General features: G+C 29.0%; 1 protein-coding gene across 1 annotated transcript in view; it reads right to left on the reverse strand.

Annotated features, from left to right (window-relative positions):
* Window positions 1-22,723, reverse strand: part of LOC122271476 (agrin) — a 373,447-nt gene that overhangs the window by 15,089 nt on the left and 335,635 nt on the right. Inside the window, exons 16-23 of the mRNA XM_043052884.2 lie at window positions 19,841-20,071; window positions 15,492-15,690; window positions 14,499-14,711; window positions 13,151-13,272; window positions 11,845-11,952; window positions 5,082-5,216; window positions 3,659-3,908; window positions 1,358-1,469 (exon numbers count right to left, since the gene is read on the reverse strand). Coding sequence (XP_042908818.2) covers window positions 1,358-1,469; window positions 3,659-3,908; window positions 5,082-5,216; window positions 11,845-11,952; window positions 13,151-13,272; window positions 14,499-14,711; window positions 15,492-15,690; window positions 19,841-20,071 — 1,370 coding nt within the window. The remainder of the gene's footprint in view (window positions 1-1,357; window positions 1,470-3,658; window positions 3,909-5,081; window positions 5,217-11,844; window positions 11,953-13,150; window positions 13,273-14,498; window positions 14,712-15,491; window positions 15,691-19,840; window positions 20,072-22,723) is intronic.

The following is a 22,723-nucleotide window of genomic DNA, read 5'->3' on the forward strand; positions in this document are numbered from 1 at the left end:
AAAGAAATTCATGGAACACGTACTGCTATCTGTAGGGAGTAAAACTAACTACGTTTCGCGAGCAGGATTCGTTTTTAACATAATAAATGCAGAATAATAATGGCGAACGAGCTCAGCTCGTCAGCGCGCACTGGGCAAAAATTTCACTACGCGAGTAGTGCTCGTTACTAACCATTACGGTCGAAATCTTGCTCCCGAGCGGAACTTGTTTGAGCGCATTATGAAGCACGATTCGATTGCGAGCCGAACTCGTTCATAACCGTCAAAGGGTTAAAACTTATTCTGAGTGGAGGGTTAAGCCTTTTCTGGATCGAACGAGAAGTTTATGAAAACAAGACTTTTTTTTTCCTTATTCCAAAGAGTGCAACTTCTTTTAAAACTGAATTATAATTCTTATGAAAAAATTATGTATTATCAACAAAGTTTGTATTCTTAAGACATAGTCTTCTTTTTCCGAAATAAATAGTTCTTTTCAATTTATCCCTTTTTTCCCTAAGAATTATAATGAAATTTGTTTATATTTTCATAATTAATTTTTTTATTTAAAAAAAAAAACTAAAGATATTTATTAAAAAATCCAGTTCGTTAAATTAAAAACAATTAAATCACAATTTTTTTAAGCAAATGTTATAATAATTTTCCAATCATCTCTCATGAACGCATAAGCGATTTTTAGGATCGAGGGTCAAATTGTTGTTTATTTTCAAATTTCAGAACCCTAGAATAAATGGTTATGGAGTTTTAAAATAATTCGATATAGCATTCCAACACCAAGGAAGGCAAAAATACTGAATAAACACAAAGGAAAAGTTGAAAAAGAGTTTGCTTCATTATTGCAATGCTTCTTCTTCTAAATGCTATAGATTCGTACGCATCTTTAAATTATGTTATTCCATGATGACTTTACTTTGATTCAATGCTGCCAACGATGTAAACTATCTTTTACAAAAAATAATATTATTCATATTAAGTAAAATATAATTGTTATATAATCTTTAATCGACCCGTGGAAAAAAACTTTTCTTAAATATGGCATGGAAAAAATAATTCTAAAAAAATTATAAATTAAAACAATACGAAATAAAATAATAATAAAAAAATATTATAAAATATAAAATAAAGTAATATAAAATAAAGTAATATAAAATAAAGTAATATAAAATATATAAAACGAAGAAATAATAAATTGATATAAAACGAAATATAAAACGAAAAAATAATATAAAACGTAATATAAAACGAAAAAATAATAAATTGATAACAGTTCACTGAGTTAATTAATTTATTTAAATCTCGTCATTTCTTTAACAAAAATCAATTACTTTTAATAAATTTATCAAAACATATTTTATTTTACCTTTGACTCCCCCTCAATCGCTGGGCCATGATCAACTTGCAACATTCCTTTTTCTCTTAATCTTGATATTCGTACAGAGTGCCACACACCCAAACTAACTGGTTCAAGAGATCTACAATAAAATATTTAATGGAATAAAAAGGAAATAAAAAACCATTTTAGAAAACAATACGATTTTACGATACAAAACGATTTTAAAAAATAATAAAAATTGGGAAAACAAATATATAGCACTTACCTCAAAACTTCTAAATGGCTGCATTAGAGTTAAAGAATTTGAATTATTGAACAGTTACTATGCATAATTTTAATTTTAATAATTAATATGTCATATAAAAGAGAAACTAGACATTTCCTTAATAATTTAATATACAAATTAGTTTTATTCTTATAATTACTCAGTTTTTTTCAGTATTTCTGATATTAAAATTCTAATTCTGAGCTATTAAGAATCGAAGTCATAATATTTTATAAATAATGATTAAATTTAAGTAATTAAAATTAATTAAAAGGAATAAAAAACGATCGCTCGTGGAAAATCTTTTGCACTTTTTAAAAACGATTTAAATAAATATACGATTAAAAAAATAGGTATAAAAAGTCATTTACCCTTTTTTAAAACGATTTAAATAAATATACGATAAAAAAAATAGTATAACAGAGAAAGTCGTTTGCACTTTCTGAAAACAATTTAAATGATTGAATGAGGAAAGGAAACATGTATCGTGGAAAGTCATTTGCACTTCTTGAATAATTTAAATGAATAAATAATATTCTTGATTTGAGTTAGCTTGATTCTTTTTGCTTAGTTCAATGACAAGGTCGTTGATTATACTTATTACAATTATAATTTAATAGTTATTTCAGTTTTCTTCAGTGTCGGTTTTTTACATTATTTTAACAACCCAAGTTCTAAATTAGTCTATTAAATAAGTCTACTTTCACGCGTTGAATTTATCCACAAACCAACGAAACTCAAGACATTTTAATCTACAGTAAAGTAATCTACTATACATCCCAAACTTTAGTAGAATAATCAACTAGCTTTAAAAGGAAGCGTTTTAGCTAAAAATGCGAATTCGAAAATTAAAAACAGCAGCGCTCTTATGCCATTTTTGTCAAGTCGTGCTCTACTATAATCATAAAATTTTTCTCTTCCAAAGTTATAAAGCTTTAGAATACTTATTTTCTAAATTTATTAATAATTAAGATTTTTAAATGGGCATTTTATTTTAGAAGCCAATAAAAGCTATTGTAGGATAAATTTTATAAAGTACAGAGAAAAGTATAAATTGATAATTAAAAAGTATCTTGGTAATAAATATCTCAAAAAACCTTTACTTGTATCTGTTCTTTGTTAAAAAAAAATAATGATGTAAACTAAGTAAATATGCATAATTTATAACATGAAATTGATTTTCAAACAAAAAAATGGTGAGAAAATATTAACGTAATTTTCATTAGATGTTAAGAAATATTGATCTGATGGCTAATCTTTTAAAATCAAGGAATGATTTCGTCAAATATTAATAAACAAAACCAATGAAAAATTACATCAATTTCATAGATTCATTAAGAATAGAATAAAAACTAGTATTTTAATGTACTAAAAATAGTCCTGTAATATTCCCATGCTTAAAAACACGTGTTGTTTTAATTCACACAATTAAAGCTAATATAATTTTCTGCAGAATTTTTAAACAAAATATTTTGATGATTAATGAAATAAATTTAACTGTTTGAAAATCGAATTTACGCGAGACCCAATATTGGGCCGCGATCCAATTCATACAATTTATTTATACAATCAGCGTTAATACGATTTTCAGCAGATTTAATAAACAAAATATTTGATGATAAATAAAATAAATTCAATTGCTTGAAAATCAAATTTGTGCGAGACCCAACATTGGGACGCGATCCAATTTATACAATTTATTCATACAATCAGCGCTAATATAATTTTCTGTAGAATTATTGGACAAAATATTTTGATGATTAATAAAATAGATTCAATTGTTTGAAAGTCGAATTTGAGCGTGACCCAATATTGGGCCGCGATCCAATTAATAAAATCAGCGCTAATATAATTTTCTGCAGAATTATTGAAAAATATTTCGATGATTAATAAAATAAATTCAATTGTTTGAAAATAAAATTTGTGCGAGATCCAAAATTGGGCCGAGATCCACAACTAAAAACGCGTCGAATAGAACCAGATTCAGAGGGTGTTAAAATAATAAATACATCAATACATAGTACGTTTAAATAATTACATCCTTAAAAATAAGTATCACTTACGAAATATCTGCTTTGCCGCTTCCAAGATTGTAAGTGAAATGCAAGAATCCATTTATTATTGTCAAAGCCACAAAATCTCCGATTCCTCTGGGCTTTTGTCCATTGTAAAGAAGCAGACCATTATTTGTTCTAGTTAGGAACCATATTTCGACACTCAAGGTATGGGCTGAGCGCTTCAGGGTTGGGAATTCCAAGTAACTGTCTCCATAGAAATCTAATACTACTCCCGATTCATCGGTATTTGAAGTTTCTGTGGTAAATATATTCAAAATTTGTCATAAAATTGTAAAACAAATGATTTAAAGATAAGTTTTAAAACAGAAATAGCTCATAGTTGGCACATGAAAAGAAAAATGGAAATATCAGAAATNATACTACTCCTGATTCATCGGTATTTGAAGTTTCTGTGGTAAATATATTAAAAATGTGTCATAAAATTGTAGAACAAATGATTTAAAGATAAGTTTTAAAACAGAAATAGCTCATAGTTGGCACATGAGAAGAAAAATGGAAATTGCAGAAATAAACCACGGTAAATTTATTATGTTCAAAGACGGCTATAAAATAAAATACAGTCAAACCCCGTTACAGCGAACCTTCAAGGTATCGAATTTTCGGTTCACTATAAACGAGACTTCACTATATCCGTTCCGCAAGCAATTTTAACTAATGGCTCCAAACTCCTCCTTTTTATTACACATTATTTAAATAAAAGATCCATAAAATGAAATACAAAAATGACTGAAAAATAATTCGTAGAAACAAAATAAGTTTTAATTTATATTTTTTATGACTCTTCGTCGTGCGTACAAAAAAAAATTGCTAATCTTTACCTGATTAGCAATCCTTCACATCAGATATGGAAACATTTCCCCACTCTCCGATAATTTTTCCTGAATTTATGTAATTCCTCTTTTCAAGCCTGTCTAACTAGCCATTAGAGCACATAAAATTAATCTCACCAAATCGTTTAGCAAATTCATCGGCTTTGACTTGAAGCATTTGTCCAGATACTGGAAGATTACTGCTTCTTTGAATGCTGAACCTATTCAATAATGAAGCAATATGGAAAAAATGCTTATGGCTACATTCCATGCAATAGATGGTTTTAAAAATCGGTATATGTACTTATTTTGAAGTAGAAATTTAAAACTTATTAAAAAAAATGAAGAAAATCAGTCGAAGATAGAAAAAAGTCCCTAATATCCAACTTCGTCTCGTTTTTTGGTTAACTATATCCACAAAAAACAACATTATAGGGGTGTAGCCAGGCACGGGAGCGAACATTTATTTCACAATGTCCGGGAGTTTACTTTAAATCGTGTTCACTATAGCGGAGTTTGACTGTAGATAATACTAAAAAATTGCTAAAAAAATATTTTTGCATTAAATTATAAAACACGGGAAAGCAGGAATTTCTCACCGATTTCGCAATTATCACCAGTGCTACCAGCGGGACACAGACAAGAATATTTGTTCCCCTGTAAAGATATACAAGTTCCCCCATAGGCACAGGGATCAGAAGCACAGGGATCTAATTGGAACTCGCAGTGACGTCCTAAAATAAAAACATTTTGGACTCAAAATTTATCTATTTTTATGCTTTAATAATATTTCGTACAGTAATATAAACAGTCGGGTAAAATAAGTCAACAGTTATTTCTAAAAAAATACCAATTATATATAAAAACTTGTTTTATTTTATTTGATCATTTTTGATTTTATATTGTCACGTAGAATGAATTTAATCAGTCCAGAAAGTTAGAGACATTTATTAAGAACCTTTAAACGTACAGGGAACCAAGTAACTGGCTTTTCGGCTTAAAACACCTGATCTTTTATAGGACTCAATAACGGAACAGAAAATGACAAATTAGAACATTCTAAAATTTTCTAGGAGAAGCAGAAATAATAAATAAAAGATTATATTACATTTGTAGATTTTTACATTTTCTTCGAGCTCTTAGGATCGTACTCGGTATCCTTGTCTCGTTAGGACAACGACTCCAACCACTCGGCTGCGCTGCCATACGTCAATGCAAAAATAAAACAAAAACAAAAGAAAAGAAAAAGTTCAACAAAAAAAAAATATTTCTGTATAATTTTAACTTAATTAAAATTCCGTGCTTAAAAATATGCGTTTTCAAAATACACTAAAAATATAAAGTTAGAGAAAGCATTGAAATTTGGTGATGTATCTTATAATGATAAAATGAAAAGTCTGTCTGTCTGTCTGTCTCCTAAAGAGTTAAATCATGAGTTAAACCCGGTGTGCGTCAAAAATAACTTCTTAAGATTAACAGGAGCAGTTTGAGAAAGGTAATTGGTCTTCTCACTGGTCACTACACCCTCAAGAGATACCTCTACTTTATGGGCATTGCTCTCGACCCAATTTGTCGTGATTCTCATCTTGAAGAGGAGACTTCACGACATATTCTTTGCGAGATCTTTTCTGCTGAAAGATTTGAGCATTTCTCACAACATTGTGTTAAGGTCTGGATATTCCTGAACTTTATTTCAGTCTGAAAGCTTTTCCGCTTAAATGATCAAGTACTCGTACAATAGACTTCTGGTCGTTGTGCCTTACTCCTTGAAGTTGCCCAAATCTCTAAGTCTAAGTGTGACTCTCTTACAACTCCAGAACCATTTGTTTCCCAAACCATTGAAGCCTGAAACTCAGGCAATGGGTGACAGGGCAATTTCAGCCACTGATCCTAAAAATAGAACAAAAATTTTAACTTCATTGTTCTTGAGAGAGGCTTGAAAAATGGAATTTTATAATTGTCTTAGAACTCGCTATTGAAATAAATTGCAACCGCAATTATTTTAATAGAATAAATTGCAACTGCAGTTTATTTTGTTTTATTAAACTCTTTATATATATAACATCAGTGATTTTTTCTAGGTTATGGCTCTTATTAATCAAAAAGAGAGTTTATTGCACGTTATTTGATATTAAATTATGTTTTTATTCGTTACGGCAAATAAAATCGATGGCCATCTTGAACGTGGAAGCATAGGGCACTGCATTTATCTTTCTAAAGCTATCTGACACCATGCGCGTTTAGTTTTTTTTTATAGTTATACATTTAAACTATGCTTTTACAAAACTAAGCAACTTAAAAACAACGGTAATTGAAATAAAAGTAATAAGTTATGAACTAATAGAGAAAAATTGTTACATCGTTAAAGAGAAATACACACACAAAAAAAATAATAATCACCATTCTATTATTGACTACTTTTGGCAATGCTTATTTCTTGAAATAAAAAAAAATATGATAGAATGGGTATTTCCTTTTCTTTTATCCGGTCCGACTGCAGATATTTAATAAGAGTAAATAGCAGAATATTCATTAAAGAGTATTAAAACTTTCTAACATTCTACATCCTATCTATTTTAATCCTAAAGGAGTAGAAATATTCTCAAAATCTGCACCCCGTAGAAAGTGGACACCGGAATCTTTTCAGGTAGAATTATTTTCCAACTCATATTCAAAGCCCTCCAAGCAGTTCATTAGATCAGGTATCTTCCTTTTATATGAATAATCTCTAAACTTCGAATAAAGCTGAATGAGAAATATTCGATTATTTAAACACTATTTGAAATCTTTCTGAATAGAAAATTCTTAGTCTGTTCTGATGATATTAGTCAATTAATATTTTATATGTTCAAGATGAACTTCTGTCAGCAAAATTTAAATTCTGAATAGCCATTTCATTTACTAGCATTTCCGAGTTTTATATTTTAATGAATTTGCAAATATTTTAACGCATTTATTAATACTATATTTTAACAAATTTATTATTGATATACAAGTTTCAGACAATAATGCGCAATATTTTACCCGATATGTTTGAAGATTTGATTAGTTTTCTCTTAATGCATGTAAAGATATTTGTATTTGAAAGAAAGGAAAATTACATGCTTCGTTTTTAAGTTTTCATAACAACTTTTTTTATTGTAATGAAAAAAACGACTATAGTATCATTTCATCAATTGGGTTAAAATTTTTAAAAAAACTAATGAAATGAAATCGATTACCTCCTTGAAATAATAGAATGTGATAATAATTTAGCAACAAGTCGTACGGTTTCTTTAAAATATATTCCCATGCCTAAACATACCTAGCGTACCTAAAGATATTCTTTTTCTTACTCTTGATAATAATTAAAACAATATTTTCTCAAATTTTTAGTTTTTATTTACATTTAAAATACAATAGTCATTGTTCAAAAGGATAATACTTTTCTACCAAAAATACTGGTTTTGTTGTTAACCTATTACTAAAGCTGAACTTATGAATTATTAAATTTGGGCTTAAGGATGCTTTGAAAACAATACTGGCGCATGCGCATTCTAAGGTGGCTTACTTTAAATTGAAGAGAAGGTAAACAGGTTTATTACGAGAAAGAAGGTAGGGTGGTTTGGAAGTGCGGTGCAAAGACCAGGTGGTTACCCGGCTTTTTGCAATCATGCTGAATTTTAGTATGCTTCATGATATCATGCACTGAATGACATGAACATTATATTAGACTGGAACCTGAAAATCCATTATGGCAATTTTATTCAACCATTAATAGAAAATATTTGGCTTATATATATATATATATAACNTAAATATATATATATATATATAATTTTTTATTGAAGTGTTTTTTTTTCATAGATGGCGGCAGCACTGCAATATAATTTGCTTTATATTTTTTCATTATTAATAAAAATTATTTTGCATGATTTAAGCTATAAGCACTGTTTCATATCTTTTGTAACTGTTTGATAAATATATCTATTTTGAAGGCATTTAAACTTTTACTTCACTTCGGTAAGTTTGTTTTCTGTTTTCTTTTATCTTAAACTCATTTTCAATTGCATTTTTATTATTTAGCGATACAGACGCATTATTAAGAATAATATGTAATATAGAAAGCAGCAGTAAACCTACAATGCAATTGAAACAATTATTGAAAGAATAAATTAAAAGATCACAATATGTAGCTTATCTCACAAAAAACCCGATGTGAAAAAATCTGAGTTTTAAATTTTTTGTCGCTTTCACTTTCAATTTCCTAACACACCTATCCCAAGTCTCGAGATTAATTGGGATGACACTTTTTTTTCTAATCACCTTAAATCGCTCACAAAATTAACAAAATAGAATATCTATGCTTTTTTCGTATCCTCTCAAGCATACATAATCCACAATTAATTAATACAGTTTTTGACATAACAATGCTTCCCACACAATGCACACATTATCAGTTTTAATAAAAGTTAAATAACTTTGATAGAATAACTAAATCATCGTTTTAAATTATGAATGTCAATAATAATAATGATCTCGCTTGAAGGCAAATGGAATAGCGAAATCTCACACTCAAATTCTTATATAACAGAGTCATTCATAAGATTTTAACCTAAAGCGCAATCCGGGGTTTTCGTTCAAATTGATTCTACGCAAGAACCAGTTTCATGGATGTCAGCCGTTATCGTTGTTATGGTATTAAATCGTAGTGAATATGCAAAGCTTCAATTACGTTCCGTAATGGCAATACACTAACAAACTCGTTAGTTAGATGAAACTCACTGGAAAAGACTTAAACTGTCATCCGATTGCGAATGGATATTCGATTTCAAACCTACTAATTAGTTCTCTAAACAATCGAATTTTCACAATGAGATAAATTTTAATTACATTTTACAATTGCATTTTGAACTTTTTTTTCACAAAAAAAAATAATGGAATCATAAGAAACCGAGTTTAAGTCATCAATTTATTTAAAAACATATAATATTCTAATAAAGGATAAGAGTTTGATGAAGATTGTTCAACCAATTAAATTCGGATGATGAACCCGCATTTTTTACTACGTTTTCCTTCTACGTTCTAAAATTGGTTTTCTAAAAAAATTACACTTCAAAAACATTTATTGAAATGCCAGTGTTAAAATACTAATTTTTTTAAAAATAAAATATCATTAAAATATATTTTAGAGGTAAAAACCCATTTATTTATTTAAAGAAATGTTTTCAAGTACATTTATTTATTTAAAAGAATTGTTTTTAAATTCATTTGTTGACCTCAATAAGCTTCACATAAATGTGCAAATGTTTTATTGCGACAAATATATTTTATCGCGAAATTTTGTTCAAGTGTATGTCATATGATTAAAAAAAAATAATAAAAATACCAGTTCATTAATACTGCAAATAGAACCCAATATAAAGTATTACGCATGAGCAACAAAGTCGTTATATGTTAAAATCTATTTAATATTTGAGTTCCTGTCTTTAGATACTTGAGTTCAAGCCGCTGATAAGATATCCACGCATCCGGGAAGGAAGGATTTTCACTATGCTGGGATTTTTAAAAAAATATTTTCAAGATTGTAAGTTTTCAAATTATGGTAACTTATCCTAAATTATATTTATTTTTTTTTTTTTTAAAACTAAGATTTTTATTCAAATCTTTCTTGGACCATAAACAGTGCAAAAGTCACTTTTATAAGTATCATCTTAATATTTTGACAAGAGGTGTCAGACGCGTCCTTTTCAAATTAAATGTATTCAATATTAAATTTTTTATTAGCAATTTTTATTACAATTAGGCACTTCAAGAAGGAGGTCTCCCATACACATGTGAGCTATGACGTCAGCACCAAATAATCTTTAAAAGCAAAATGGTGCATTAAAGTTGAGCTAGGTTTCTCTATATAAGTTAGAATGTTAAATAACGATAAGTTAATTAAATAGAGAGTCGTATCGCCCATCGAATTAGTTGAAATATAATTATTTCGTTTACTTAACTTAATATTATTAGTTGTTTATGTTTTTTATTGTAATAGTAATATATTTTTGTTTGTTGTACCTGGCAACTTCGATGCATAATTAGTTTGTTTATGTTCCACATGACTTCGTGCTTGTCTTCTTGTTAAGTCTCTGTGTAAATAGATAGGGAAAGAATTGAAATCTTAGAGAACGAATCTTTGAGAAAGAATTTAAAATGTGCCACATAAGAGAATTGATTCTTGATTTACTTGGTTTACTCGAAATATAAAGGAAAGAATAGTTGCTAACGTAAACAAATGTCACGTTTCAATAACCAATCAGGATCGAGAAACGCACACTACGTCTCTTGCAGTTATCCGAGTCTTTATAATTAATCATTTTTAAAACTAAAAATAAGAATACTAATGGTAAACGAAAAAAATATGTGTGAAAAATGACATGTAGTGATCACCTTATAAAAAATTAAAGAATAATTTTCAGAATATTTTTTATTTTTAGTTTTCAGAAAATTATTAGCATCGTTGATGGCAATACTGCTTAATTTGAGTGTTCATAAGATGTAAGTAGATGTGAGAAGTTAAAATTATAAAAATTCAAAATTATTATAAAAATTTTAAATTATTTCAAAAATTCAAAAAAATGAAAACAAATTATAAAAATTTAAAATAAAATAAAAAATAAAGATTTTAATCATTTTTACAAGTCTCCAGGAAATAATTTTTTTCATAATATTAATTCTGCACTATCCAAAAATTTTTTCGGTAACACATTATTAAAATCAATTATGTTGAAATCAATTATGTAGTTGAAGTAATGCAACTAAATAATGGACTCAATCTTCAATATAAATTATATCTATTCATTTAGTCTGTCATTAAAACCCATTCAAGATGGAATTTTTTCTGTCACGCGTCATAAAAAAGCTCCTATTAAAAAAGCAGTTACTTTTTTTTAGCTAAATGAATATTTCCTCCTGTTAAAACTATTTGATTTTGGAAAAGAATTACAAAATATTTGATTGATATATAAAACAATTCTGTTTCAGATAAGAAGAATTCTTGTAATTAGCAGGGTATATATGTCACGCTGGGTCAACATGGGTTAACAGATGGGTTAACCCATGTTGACTATGGGTTAGCCATAACATTATGCGAAGAAATTACAGAATTCTACTATGTAATTTTGAAGTAAGCTCATAAATTAATATAATCGTACCTTTAGTTAGAAATAATTTTTATTTAAAAATAGTTCTTTGAAATTTCTTCGATCTTCAATGTTCTTAAGAAAAATGTTTTACACAGCGTTTTTATAACTGTTAAGACTTCACTACATGAGCCTACTTTTTAATCAGATGAAAATGTAAAAGAGCTGTTTTAAAAGTTTTTAAAAACTGTACCTGAAAAATTAGGTGCACAATTACATAAGTACATGTGTTCATCTGACAATATGCAGGAAGCACCATTAAGACAAGGCATGCTTGAGCAACTGTCGTCACTACATCGTTCTGAAATTAAAAAAAAAACATACAATAAAAACTATTGCAATTTCCAATCAATTAGTTTTTGATAATGATGTGAAATTCAATAATCTCGGGGTCCATTCAGTCTTTCGTCAATTCACATGAGATCAGTGAGTAGCATAAGTTATAATAAAAAGCTTTATAATAGAAAAATATATTTAATAACAATAATGAAGAGTAATGTTAACCTTGCAGTATCAGAATATTAAAAATAAAGCATTACTGGGCAGAGCTCCATCTCTCAGAAATATTATAAATAAATGGTAATGTTTTTATTATAACTATAAATGCAAGTTTGTTGAAAAAGACTGCTTGTGCTAGCTAACCTGAAATTAACTTTCAATTGACTTAAATCGCGCATTTGCAGACTCTTTCTTAAAATAAGAGGATTTGGATTTTGTAATGTTTGAAGTGTGGATTAAACCTTATGAAGTTTATGTAAATATTTATAACCATATTGTAAGCAAAAAGGATAACGTCAATAGTAATTGATTTTTTCTATACAAACTTCACGTTTGGGTCTTTCAATAAGAAATACGATATATTATATGTTTTGGTAAAATTTAGAAACTTGATCTTTTTTTTGTTGATAAAATCCTTTTGTTTTGAATTTTATTTGACTTCGTTGTCGTAGTATACTATCCGTAAATAAAATAGTTTACCTTTGCATTATGCATATAAATTTTCTATAAATATATTCTAATTACAATTATTACTGAGTACTCAGCATAATTTGCCTTTATAATAAATTGTTTGCCTAGAAAAATAAAATAGTTTGCCTTTACATTATATATATGAATTTTCTATAAATATATTCTAATTGCTGTTATTACTGAGTACTCAGCATAGTTTGCCTTTACATTATGTATATAAATTTTCTATAAATATATTCTAATTACGGTTATTACTGAGTACTCAGCATAGTTTGCCTTTATAAGAAATAGTTTGCCTATACAATATGTATATTCATTTTCTATGAATATATTCTAATAACGGTTATTACTGAGTATTCAGCAGGGATACTTATCAATAGGTAAGCAAAGTGAGTACAATAGGTAAGAAATTCAAATAATCAAAGCTAAAAATCATATAATTTTTTTCTCTAATATTTTATGACTGGTATCGAAAATTAATTTTTATAAGAAAATATTGCCTTCAAGTACATATCTTAAAAATGTCTTACCTATATTTTCGGCATGTAAGACTCTAGTTCCAGGGAATCTCAAATCCATAAAATTTCCCCCAATTTTCAGATAACGGATGCAACCATGAAAACCATGCGTTGTTCCAATATTATCATAAATTCTAAAAAGATACTTTCATAGAAAACATATTGATTTGAATAAAAAAAATCTCAGTTAATATTAAAATAAACTGCTTCATAACACATAACAACTATGCAAAAAACAATAAGTTATTTTTTGAGAACACTGTAAGCAATATAATTCTTTGCAGCTATTTTAACATAGTATGCAAACTAGTTAAGTGTTTACATTATGAAGTAAATTATTAAAGAAGAAAAATAGTCTTGGAATAAGATATTACAATGCATGATTGCACAGGGAATTTTGCAATCACAGTTTAAAAATCCTTATCATAAGTATATACATTATCGTTTTCAAATGACAATTTAGTTATTTTCAACCCATAACGAAGAGAACTTGAATTGATATAGTTTTATTAAACTTCGACATATCACTGATGAAGAAAAATGGAATAAAAACAATAACAATTATTCAATTGTCCTATGCAACTTGAAAATATTCATTAAAAATGACCTTCAATTTTTTCTAAGTTTTTTCTGGAAATCAAACAGGTTTCGGATGTTCTGAATCTCTCTTTCCTCGTCATTATGCTTCAATAAAGTTTTTCGTTTCTTTTCTTCTCTTGCTTAAGTAGTAATTTTGTATGTATTTTGTACGCTTAAGTATGTAGGTAGTAAATTAAGCAGTAAATATTTAATTTTATTTTATAACCGTCGTTGAACAGCCGACCCTGTTTTTGGGTTTGCGACTACTAATGGTCAACTCCGTAGCCTTGTAATTTTGAGCCCAATCCAGAAGACAAAGGGGCTCCTGGATCAAGTATTAGGCAAAATTTTCCTTCGTGGAGTACTTTTGATGGAACTAACTCTCATTTGCGTTACATGAAGTGGAAGACCACAAGAAACTCCCACTGTTTGCCTGACGGCAAGGGGACTCTAACCCATGATTTGTCTACCACATAGGATATTTCACGTCAGCACTGTTGTCGGTGCAAGCCGGATGCTGAATTCGTATCGACTAACCATCGCAGGGAATCGAACCCGGGTCACCTCATTATAAGGCGAACGCTCTATCCCCTGAGCCATCAAGGTTCAAGCAGTAATTATTGAAATTATTAAAATGTATGTCAATGTCACTTCTGTATTTTTGTGTTCATTCTTGCCCGGAATTTAAAATATATATATATAAAGGCAGCAATTATTGAACACTCTGTTTTAAAATTCTTGAATCATTTAATTTAATGCAGAATCAAACACTCTTACTTACAATCTGACATTTCCAGGAACATAGCCTATGTATAAATTTTCATTCAGATCTAAGAAACTCTTCGCTCCCCTGCTTTCACCGACATTTTCATCATGACCGTCAACTATTAAAATTCCGTCTCTCTGGTATCGATTGGCTGTAATTCGATGAAATCGCCCGAGATGAAGTCTTTCGGATGACTTTATAAACGCTTCACCACTTCCCAAATCATACCTGTTATAAAAAGTTACAAGTTTATTACTTAGGAAATTAAAATCCACGTAATTATTGATTATTATAAAAATCTTGCTAAATGCAGTCCCCGATGAAAATAATTGTAAAAATTTGTTTGTTGAACTATTTGATAAATAAAGACTTTATTTTATAATCAAAAGCAAGGAGATAACCAATCTTTAAACTTAGGTCAATATAAAGATTGTATAATATTGTTCTGAAACTATTAAAAAACATCTCATTATAAAACATTCCATTTTGAAAGTTCAAACCAAAATTAATAATGAATTTTAAAAAGAGTATAAAGACATCAGAGAAAGCTGTTGTGGTTAATATATTTCTACTAGCATATCTTACAAGTATATTTTTATAAAGAAAAATGATACTTTTTTTAAATAGCTCTGAGTCAAACATTTATTGTTCAATCTTGACATATTATAGCATCAGAAGCTGATTATTAATAAAAGTAATTATATATTTCATTGTTGCGAAGGACAGTTCCTTAGCACCAAATATTTCAAACCTCATTTTAAATCAAAAACTATTAAATAACTTCGCTTAAAGTGTAAGTTTGATAATTCTGTTAACCATTGAAAAAAAAACACACCATTAGAATAAGTTTATTAAGAAATTCACTGAAATTTCTAACCAGAATTAATAATCGATTTTAACTAGAGCATAAAGACAGGCATCAGAGTTTGAAGAAGGATTTTCTCCCAAACGACTTGCCTTTTCACATAAAGGTTTTAAAGCGACTTTCATTAATTAGTCTCCCCTTACTTAAATTCGACATATCCATCTTTGATGGCAAGAGAGACATAATCCCCTCTTCCTGTAGCCTTCTGTCCATTGTAAAGGATAATTCCATCATTTGCCAAGGGTCGGATTTCGATCTCAACTTCGAGTCGACTTTTCGCCTCCAGTCTTGGTAATTGAAGGTAAGAGTCTCCGGCAAGAAAGGGCATGGAGATTGGACTAGCTAAAGATTGTTAAAAAAAAAACTCGATTAATTTTAATTAAAGTTATGGACTTTAAATAATCAGATTGTTCCTTAATGCTATAGATAAAAGGTATAGTCAATGATGAATTTTGAGATTAAATTAGTGTATTCAGGCATTAGGTTAGAAGTAAATGCAGTTTAATTTAGTTAGACGAACAAATACGAGCTTAAAACTTAGTTTAAGCCTACACTTTCAAACGTTTTAAGCATTTGTCAACATTATTTGTGGAATCGGAATTCACAATTCATATGATGGTAGGGGGTACGTTCTAACATTTATGTAAAAGAAAAATTATGGTAAATAATACATTTTAAGACCAAATTAGGGTGTTCAGATATTAACAAGAGTGTGTAGGAGTAAATATAATTAAATTTCGTTAATCAGTCGAAAGAAAGGTTTTATAACAGGGCTCGAAAAAACTCAGAAATTTTACCCGTCCCCGAGGACGGCTTGTCCAACAATGAACCCGTCCTCCTTTGAAACTAACCCATAGCTTCTAAATAAATAAAAATATAATTTTCTCTTATTTATTACAAACATTTATATAAATTGCACAATGAATTAGTAGTTACTAGGATTACAAATACTAGGATTACATTATACAGTAATAAAAGAAATACTAGGTTACTAATAGTAAAACCTAGTATTTCTATTATGAAATAATTTATTTCTTTGATGAAATAATTTAAATAACAAAGGTTAAGTTATCTGTCAATTATCATGTCAATTTATCCGATGGTACTGCGTTTTTTAAATGAATCAAATATGACGTTTGCCAGTTCCACAATCAAGCCAATGATTTACAGAGGTTTCTGCACAGAAATCTGAAAGAGGTTTTCCATTTAGGTAGATGTTCATAAATGCGTTTAACGCTTCTTGTTTAAGACCAGTAAGTAATGTGTTTTTTTGTAAGTTCATTGCTGAAAAGCCCCTTTCAACCGCTGCAGTACTCCCAGACAGAGAAAACATCAATTCCACCATGCGCAGTATGTTGCTGTATTTCGAGATTAGAGGGTCATTTTAGAAGTGAGGCGCTAGACTCTTGTAAGATAACAAAAATTGAAAATGTATCACGAACATTAACGGGAAAATGGCCGTCCGCGCGGACGTCGGATTCGAGAAATTCGTTGTCCGCGGGGAATTTTTGACCGCCGAGGACGGGCGGACGGGCTGTTTTTCAAGCCCTGGTTTATAAAACATAGCTTATCCGTTGAGCAATTTAGGGCATTTTCTGTGGAGTTTTAATTCGCGTTTCTTTGACGGGCAGGTGGTATTTGTTCAGCCGTAGATGAATAATTTAACAATAACTTGCTAGAAGAAATCTATTCTTATTTATTATTTGTTGCTTTGTAACGCAAGCTCTCTGAAATTCTTGCTAACTGCAATATTTTGTCTCCTTGTCAGTTGGATTAGCGATTTCGTATAGCGTGTTTACCTTAGAATTCAATCGTCAAATTATTCAAGGTTTTATTTATTTTTATTACTTTAGCTTTTATGCGAGCTTCGGGGCGCATAGTTTCTTTTCCCAACTATTTTGGAAGTTCGAGTATGTTCTAAGTCTGTTTTTATTTTAAAGTTTTTAATAAATACTTTGTTTTGGCAATTTAGTTTTAATTCATTATTCGATGGCTCATGTTAGTTTAATTCATGTTAGTTTTCCCCCACATTCTGATCCGTCGAGCCGGAGCCATCGAAATTAAATTTTAGTTATCGCTTTGGATTACGTTTCATGAGCTTATAATATGCCAAAATTCTTAGAAGAGTTGCTTATCCGTTGAGCAATTTAAGGCATTTTCTGTGGAGCTTTTAATTCGCGTTTCTTTGATGGCAGGTGGTACTTCCTTCAAATTATAGATAAAAAGCATTTTAAATGATCAATTTTAAGATCAAATCAGCATGCTCAGATATTAACAAGAATGGTAAGGAGTAAGTTCAGTTTAAATTCGTTAATCAGTCGAAAGAAAGGTTCAAAACATTGCTTATCCGTTGAGCAATTTAAGGCATTTTTTGTAGAGCTTTAATTCGCGTTTTATACGACGGTTGGTGCTACTTCTGTAAAATTATAGATAAAAGGCACATTTAATGATAAATTAAGAGAAAATTAGCATGTTCAGACATTAACTAAAACAGTTAAAGGAAACATAAGTTTAATTTAGTCAGCTGAACATACACCTCCTTAATACGTTTCTGACGTATACCACTTTCAGGCGCTTCGCTTAACGCATTTGTCAACATTTTCCGAGGAGTCTGAATTAACTATTCATATGATGATAGTCGTTATAGATAAAAGAAATTTATAGAAGGCAGACTCAATGATAAATTTAAGATTTAATTAGCATATTTAGGCATGGAAGAAGTTAATATTGCGGTGGTTAGTTAAACAAAAACAGATTCGAAACATTGATAACACTTAAAGACTTGAGGGTTTAAGATATTACTGTTTGTAAAAACTGTGGGGAAATTATAGTATATCATAGCTAAAAATTTATTTTGAATCAAGTAGTATATTAAATAAATTTTAATTCATTAACCAAACACGGAGAAAAAAAATTATGGTCGGAAACAGTGGTCGGAAGTACACCACTACAAGTAGTGAAACTATTGTAGTAAACTTTTTATTGTAGTTAGTAGTGTAGAGTGCTACTTTAAAAAAATAGTATAGTGAGCAGTGCGATACAAAAATTAACAGTAGTTGTAGAGATTCCTGACAACTACTTTTTACGTAAAGTTAGTAAAGAAACAGGGTTCTAACACTACTCATTTTTTGAATTTGAAGGGTAGAAATCTTCGCGGGTGTATAGGGGAGGACGCATCTTAAAATGCCCCTGTGAATTAACAAGAATTGCGTATTTTTTTCATAATATTTAGGTCAGCCATTACGTACAATAGATAATTTATCACTTTGGTCATACTTTCACATGCGAATGCACACTCGTGAAACACTTTTAAAAGAAGGGAACGTATTTTCGATTCACTTAATTTCTTAGAGGAAATAAAAGAGCATAAAGCACTTAACAAAATTTCTAATATTTGATAATTTCCCAATATTTCTCAAATTAAATATTCGATGTCGAGGACGGCATTGAAAGTTGAAAGTTTAATGGAGAAATTGAAAAAAAAATTGTTTTACAAGACAAACTGGCTCATGTGAACATGAATAAATCTTTACTAATAATTTTTTGTGTAACCTCATTTTTAATGTGAGCCAATTTTTGATCCAAAACCATTTTGAACGTAGGTGTGACTTAAGTTCTCCAGCAAAGTTTGTCTCCTTAAAGTAGTGAAGTAGCTATTAATTTTGAAAGTTTTGCAGTCACTACATTTAAAAAAAAAATAGCTGTAGCTGTAGTTATCTACATTTGTAATAAAGTACTTGAAGTTATAGTAAACTACAAAAATAATTTAGTTTCTTAACCACTGGTCAGAATATACCAAAATGTCTTAAAAGTTACCATGTTTCTGCCTCTATGGAAACACAAATCTTGGTAATTTTATCCAAAGCAAATCGGTAGTGATTTTGGTAAAAATAACAATAAAGCATGACTTTTATTTACCATAAAAATGGATTTTTTTAACATATATTAGTATATATTTTTTCAAGAAATTAAGCAAGAACATGGGTTTGAAAATTAATAATTTGAACCATGCAAGTTATTTCCCAGTTTTAATGTATTTTTACAGTGGTAAATTGTTAAGCCTGAGAAAAATTCAGAACTATAATTATGAAAACAGAAATTTTGGTAAACTGTTACTATATGAGCGAAAAAATTACCAAACGAATGGTTTAAATACCGTACATTTTGATTTTATTAACCAAAATTATGCTTTGTTTATTTATTTATATATTTTTTTATCAGAAATATTAATACCAAACAGTACTGTAAATTTGATCAGAACTTTTTTCTCCCTATACTTATTACTCGTTAAATAAAATGAAATTTACTTCACTGAAAAAAAATTTACTACTAGTTCTATTTAATTCTTATTTAATAGGAATTTTAAAATATTAAATTTAAAAAGAAAATGGCGAATAAGAAATTTCAGTTTTACTTTTATTACTTCAAACTTTGAAATCATTTGTCCAAACGTGTAATTATACGTACCTTTCGTTAATTAAAGAAGACTTACCGCTAGGAAAAACCGGAAATTTCAGTGCAGGTTTCAATGTGAGCAGTAAATTATCGGAAGGACTCTCTGTAATTTCTCTCACAATTTTCGTTTCAGTTGCCGTTGTAGTTGCAGTTGAGGCTTCAGTTGATTGACGAGGAGGGGCAGCGGTAGTTGGAAAAGCTATGGTAGCTTGCGTAACATTAACTGCACAACAAACCATTATGTTAATTGGCACAATTAAGCTTACGTCTAATAAATTGAATGTTGAATATACATTGGAGAATTGTGTTTGAAAGTGCAATAAATATTTAAAATAAACGCTAACTAAAGAATTAAATATAAATCTCTTAAATATTCTAAAGAAAAATATGATAGGATATTTTAGTACTGATTGTTTTATAACTGTGCACATGCATATATAATGACATTACAATTGAAATTTAACTATTCCGTAATTCGTGGATTAAGATTATTGTGTTTGATTAAACGAATGTGTACTAAGTATGCATACACTTAAAGCAATACTTAGTGTATAGAAATAATGCTGAAATGCTCAGTCCCTGGCCAAATCATTAGACGCACTAAAGATTCTGTGTAAAATCTTAATTATAATGCAATATTATACAGTTTTACAGTTTTTACACGACTGAAGCCGGTTTGCACTTGTTTACGTTCGTGTATCAATTGGTTAACATTGTAACGCAATCCAATAAAAATAAATACAAATAGGAATTGTATAAAAAATCTCCTGAATGAAAACCCATTACATGTATGTTTAAATATAAAAGTATTGCCTATAAACTCGTGCAAAGCATGTGATTATTAAAAAACTACAGTGCGTCTAATAATTTGATCGAATTATTACAATATACTAATATGATACCTGATATAATAAATATTCTATATATATGTATCGTCTAATTTAAAAAACTAATACACGAACGTAAAAAAGTGCAAACCGGTGTAAAAACTATAAAGCTGTAAAGTATTATATGATAATTAAGATTTTACATAGAATCTTTAGTGCGTCTAATAATTTGTCCAGGGACTGTAAGCTTTAATTTAATTAATATAATTAAGCGCACGTTTAACAAATTGAATGTAATAGATTTGTGTTTATAAATGCGATAAATATTCAAAATAAATCAACACTAAATACCAATTAAAATAATTTTTTAACTATTCTAAAGGAAAATTTAAAATTTTCTGAAATATTTTTTAGTAATAAGTAGCATTATATTTATACATTAATAACTGTAGGAATTAAAATTTAACTGTGTATTGTTATAGTATCAACAATTTGCTTATGAAAATAAAAATTTAATAAACATGTGCTATAAGCGTATTAAATAATGCTCTTTAAAATTGAAATAACATATCAATAAATAAATTTGAATAATTCAATAAAGATTATTGATTGTTGTAAAATACTTGATTTCAATAGTTGCTTTTTTATTGAGTATTAATCGATGTAAATGTGAAAAGGAAGAAAAAAAGTTTAAAAAAATAGCTTCTACAACGGAGAAAAGCATAAATCAACAGATATGGCAAATGCATGTGACATACAAGCAACTAAAACTGAGAAAGCTATTTTAAATACAAAAATATGACTATGAAAAGTAAAATTAATAAACACTTATTTAAAACATATACACATGTTTTTAATAGTAAATGTTATAATGCGTATAAATTTCACTATATACTGAAAATTAAATAAATTTCGTTCCCGCATCGTAAGATTGCGTTTGACAAACTAAAAGCTCAATAAATACGTGAAATAAGTACAATAATTAACACACATATATTTACTTGGTCATTGTAACTTGGTAGCTTCACAAATTTCGAAAATTGTTAAAGTAGAGAAATCAAGATATTTTGAGCACTCGAAAATAGTCATTCACTCTCAAGATTCACCAGGCGTGAATCAAAGCGAATTCGAAAAAGAAAACACAAAGTCGCCCACAAAATATGGGAATAAAATACGAATTCAATTTAGTAAAACGGGTTTAAATTTAAGTAAAATAAATTAATGTAAAGTAAAATAAATTAAATAAATTAAACAATAACAAGTATAAATATAACTATAAGAACTAACTATATATTTAGGTACAATAAGTATATACTGTAAGAAACTGAAAAATCAATAGTGAAGTCAATACTGCTAGAGAACAGAGTTTAAATTAGTGAAAGTATAATAAATTTGCCAAAAAAATTTTGAAATTTAATGCTTAATATAAGATTTGGTAACAGTTTATAATCGGAGGCCCCTGTTATACATGACGATTTCGAAATAAACCAATATAATAAGAAAATAAATCAAAGACCAATCCCATAAGGGTAAACTAAAAATGCGATAAACAAAAGTCGATGTCATAGAAAGCAAAGATACGGGGTATCAACAAAACTGAATGGAAATAATCACTAAACCAATTCCACACCTTACTTTGATAAAGGTAAAAATCGAAATTACTTTGATAAATTTTCCTTATAATAATGTTATGAAATAACGGCACTTTTCCGAAAAATTACCAAATAATGTAGATTTCCGCCAAATTTCTTACAACCATAAGGGGAATATTAGTTAGGGGCCACGTGCTCTATTCTCTGAATTCATTCAAAACGAAGCGCGTTTCAAAACAAAGCACCAATTATTATAAGCATTCCTTTTGGGTAAGGGAATTTAGTTACGGCGACCCAGGCAAGTATGCCCATGTGCCAAATGTAAGATGCCCCGTCGTCGACTTGAAATCCAGCTCGGCACGAGGACCAAGCAATATGCGGACACCGGGCAAGGCCCCGAGTCACGCAAGAATTGGAGCACCATAGTCGCGATCGAGAGCAAAGGATGCCCAACTGATCCAAAACCTGAAGAGCGGCAGTGCCAAACCCTCCGCAGACGGA

Source organism: Parasteatoda tepidariorum, chromosome 7 (genome assembly GCF_043381705.1).
Source record: "Parasteatoda tepidariorum isolate YZ-2023 chromosome 7, CAS_Ptep_4.0, whole genome shotgun sequence".
In the NCBI taxonomy this organism is placed as follows: Eukaryota; Metazoa; Arthropoda; class Arachnida; order Araneae; family Theridiidae; genus Parasteatoda; species Parasteatoda tepidariorum.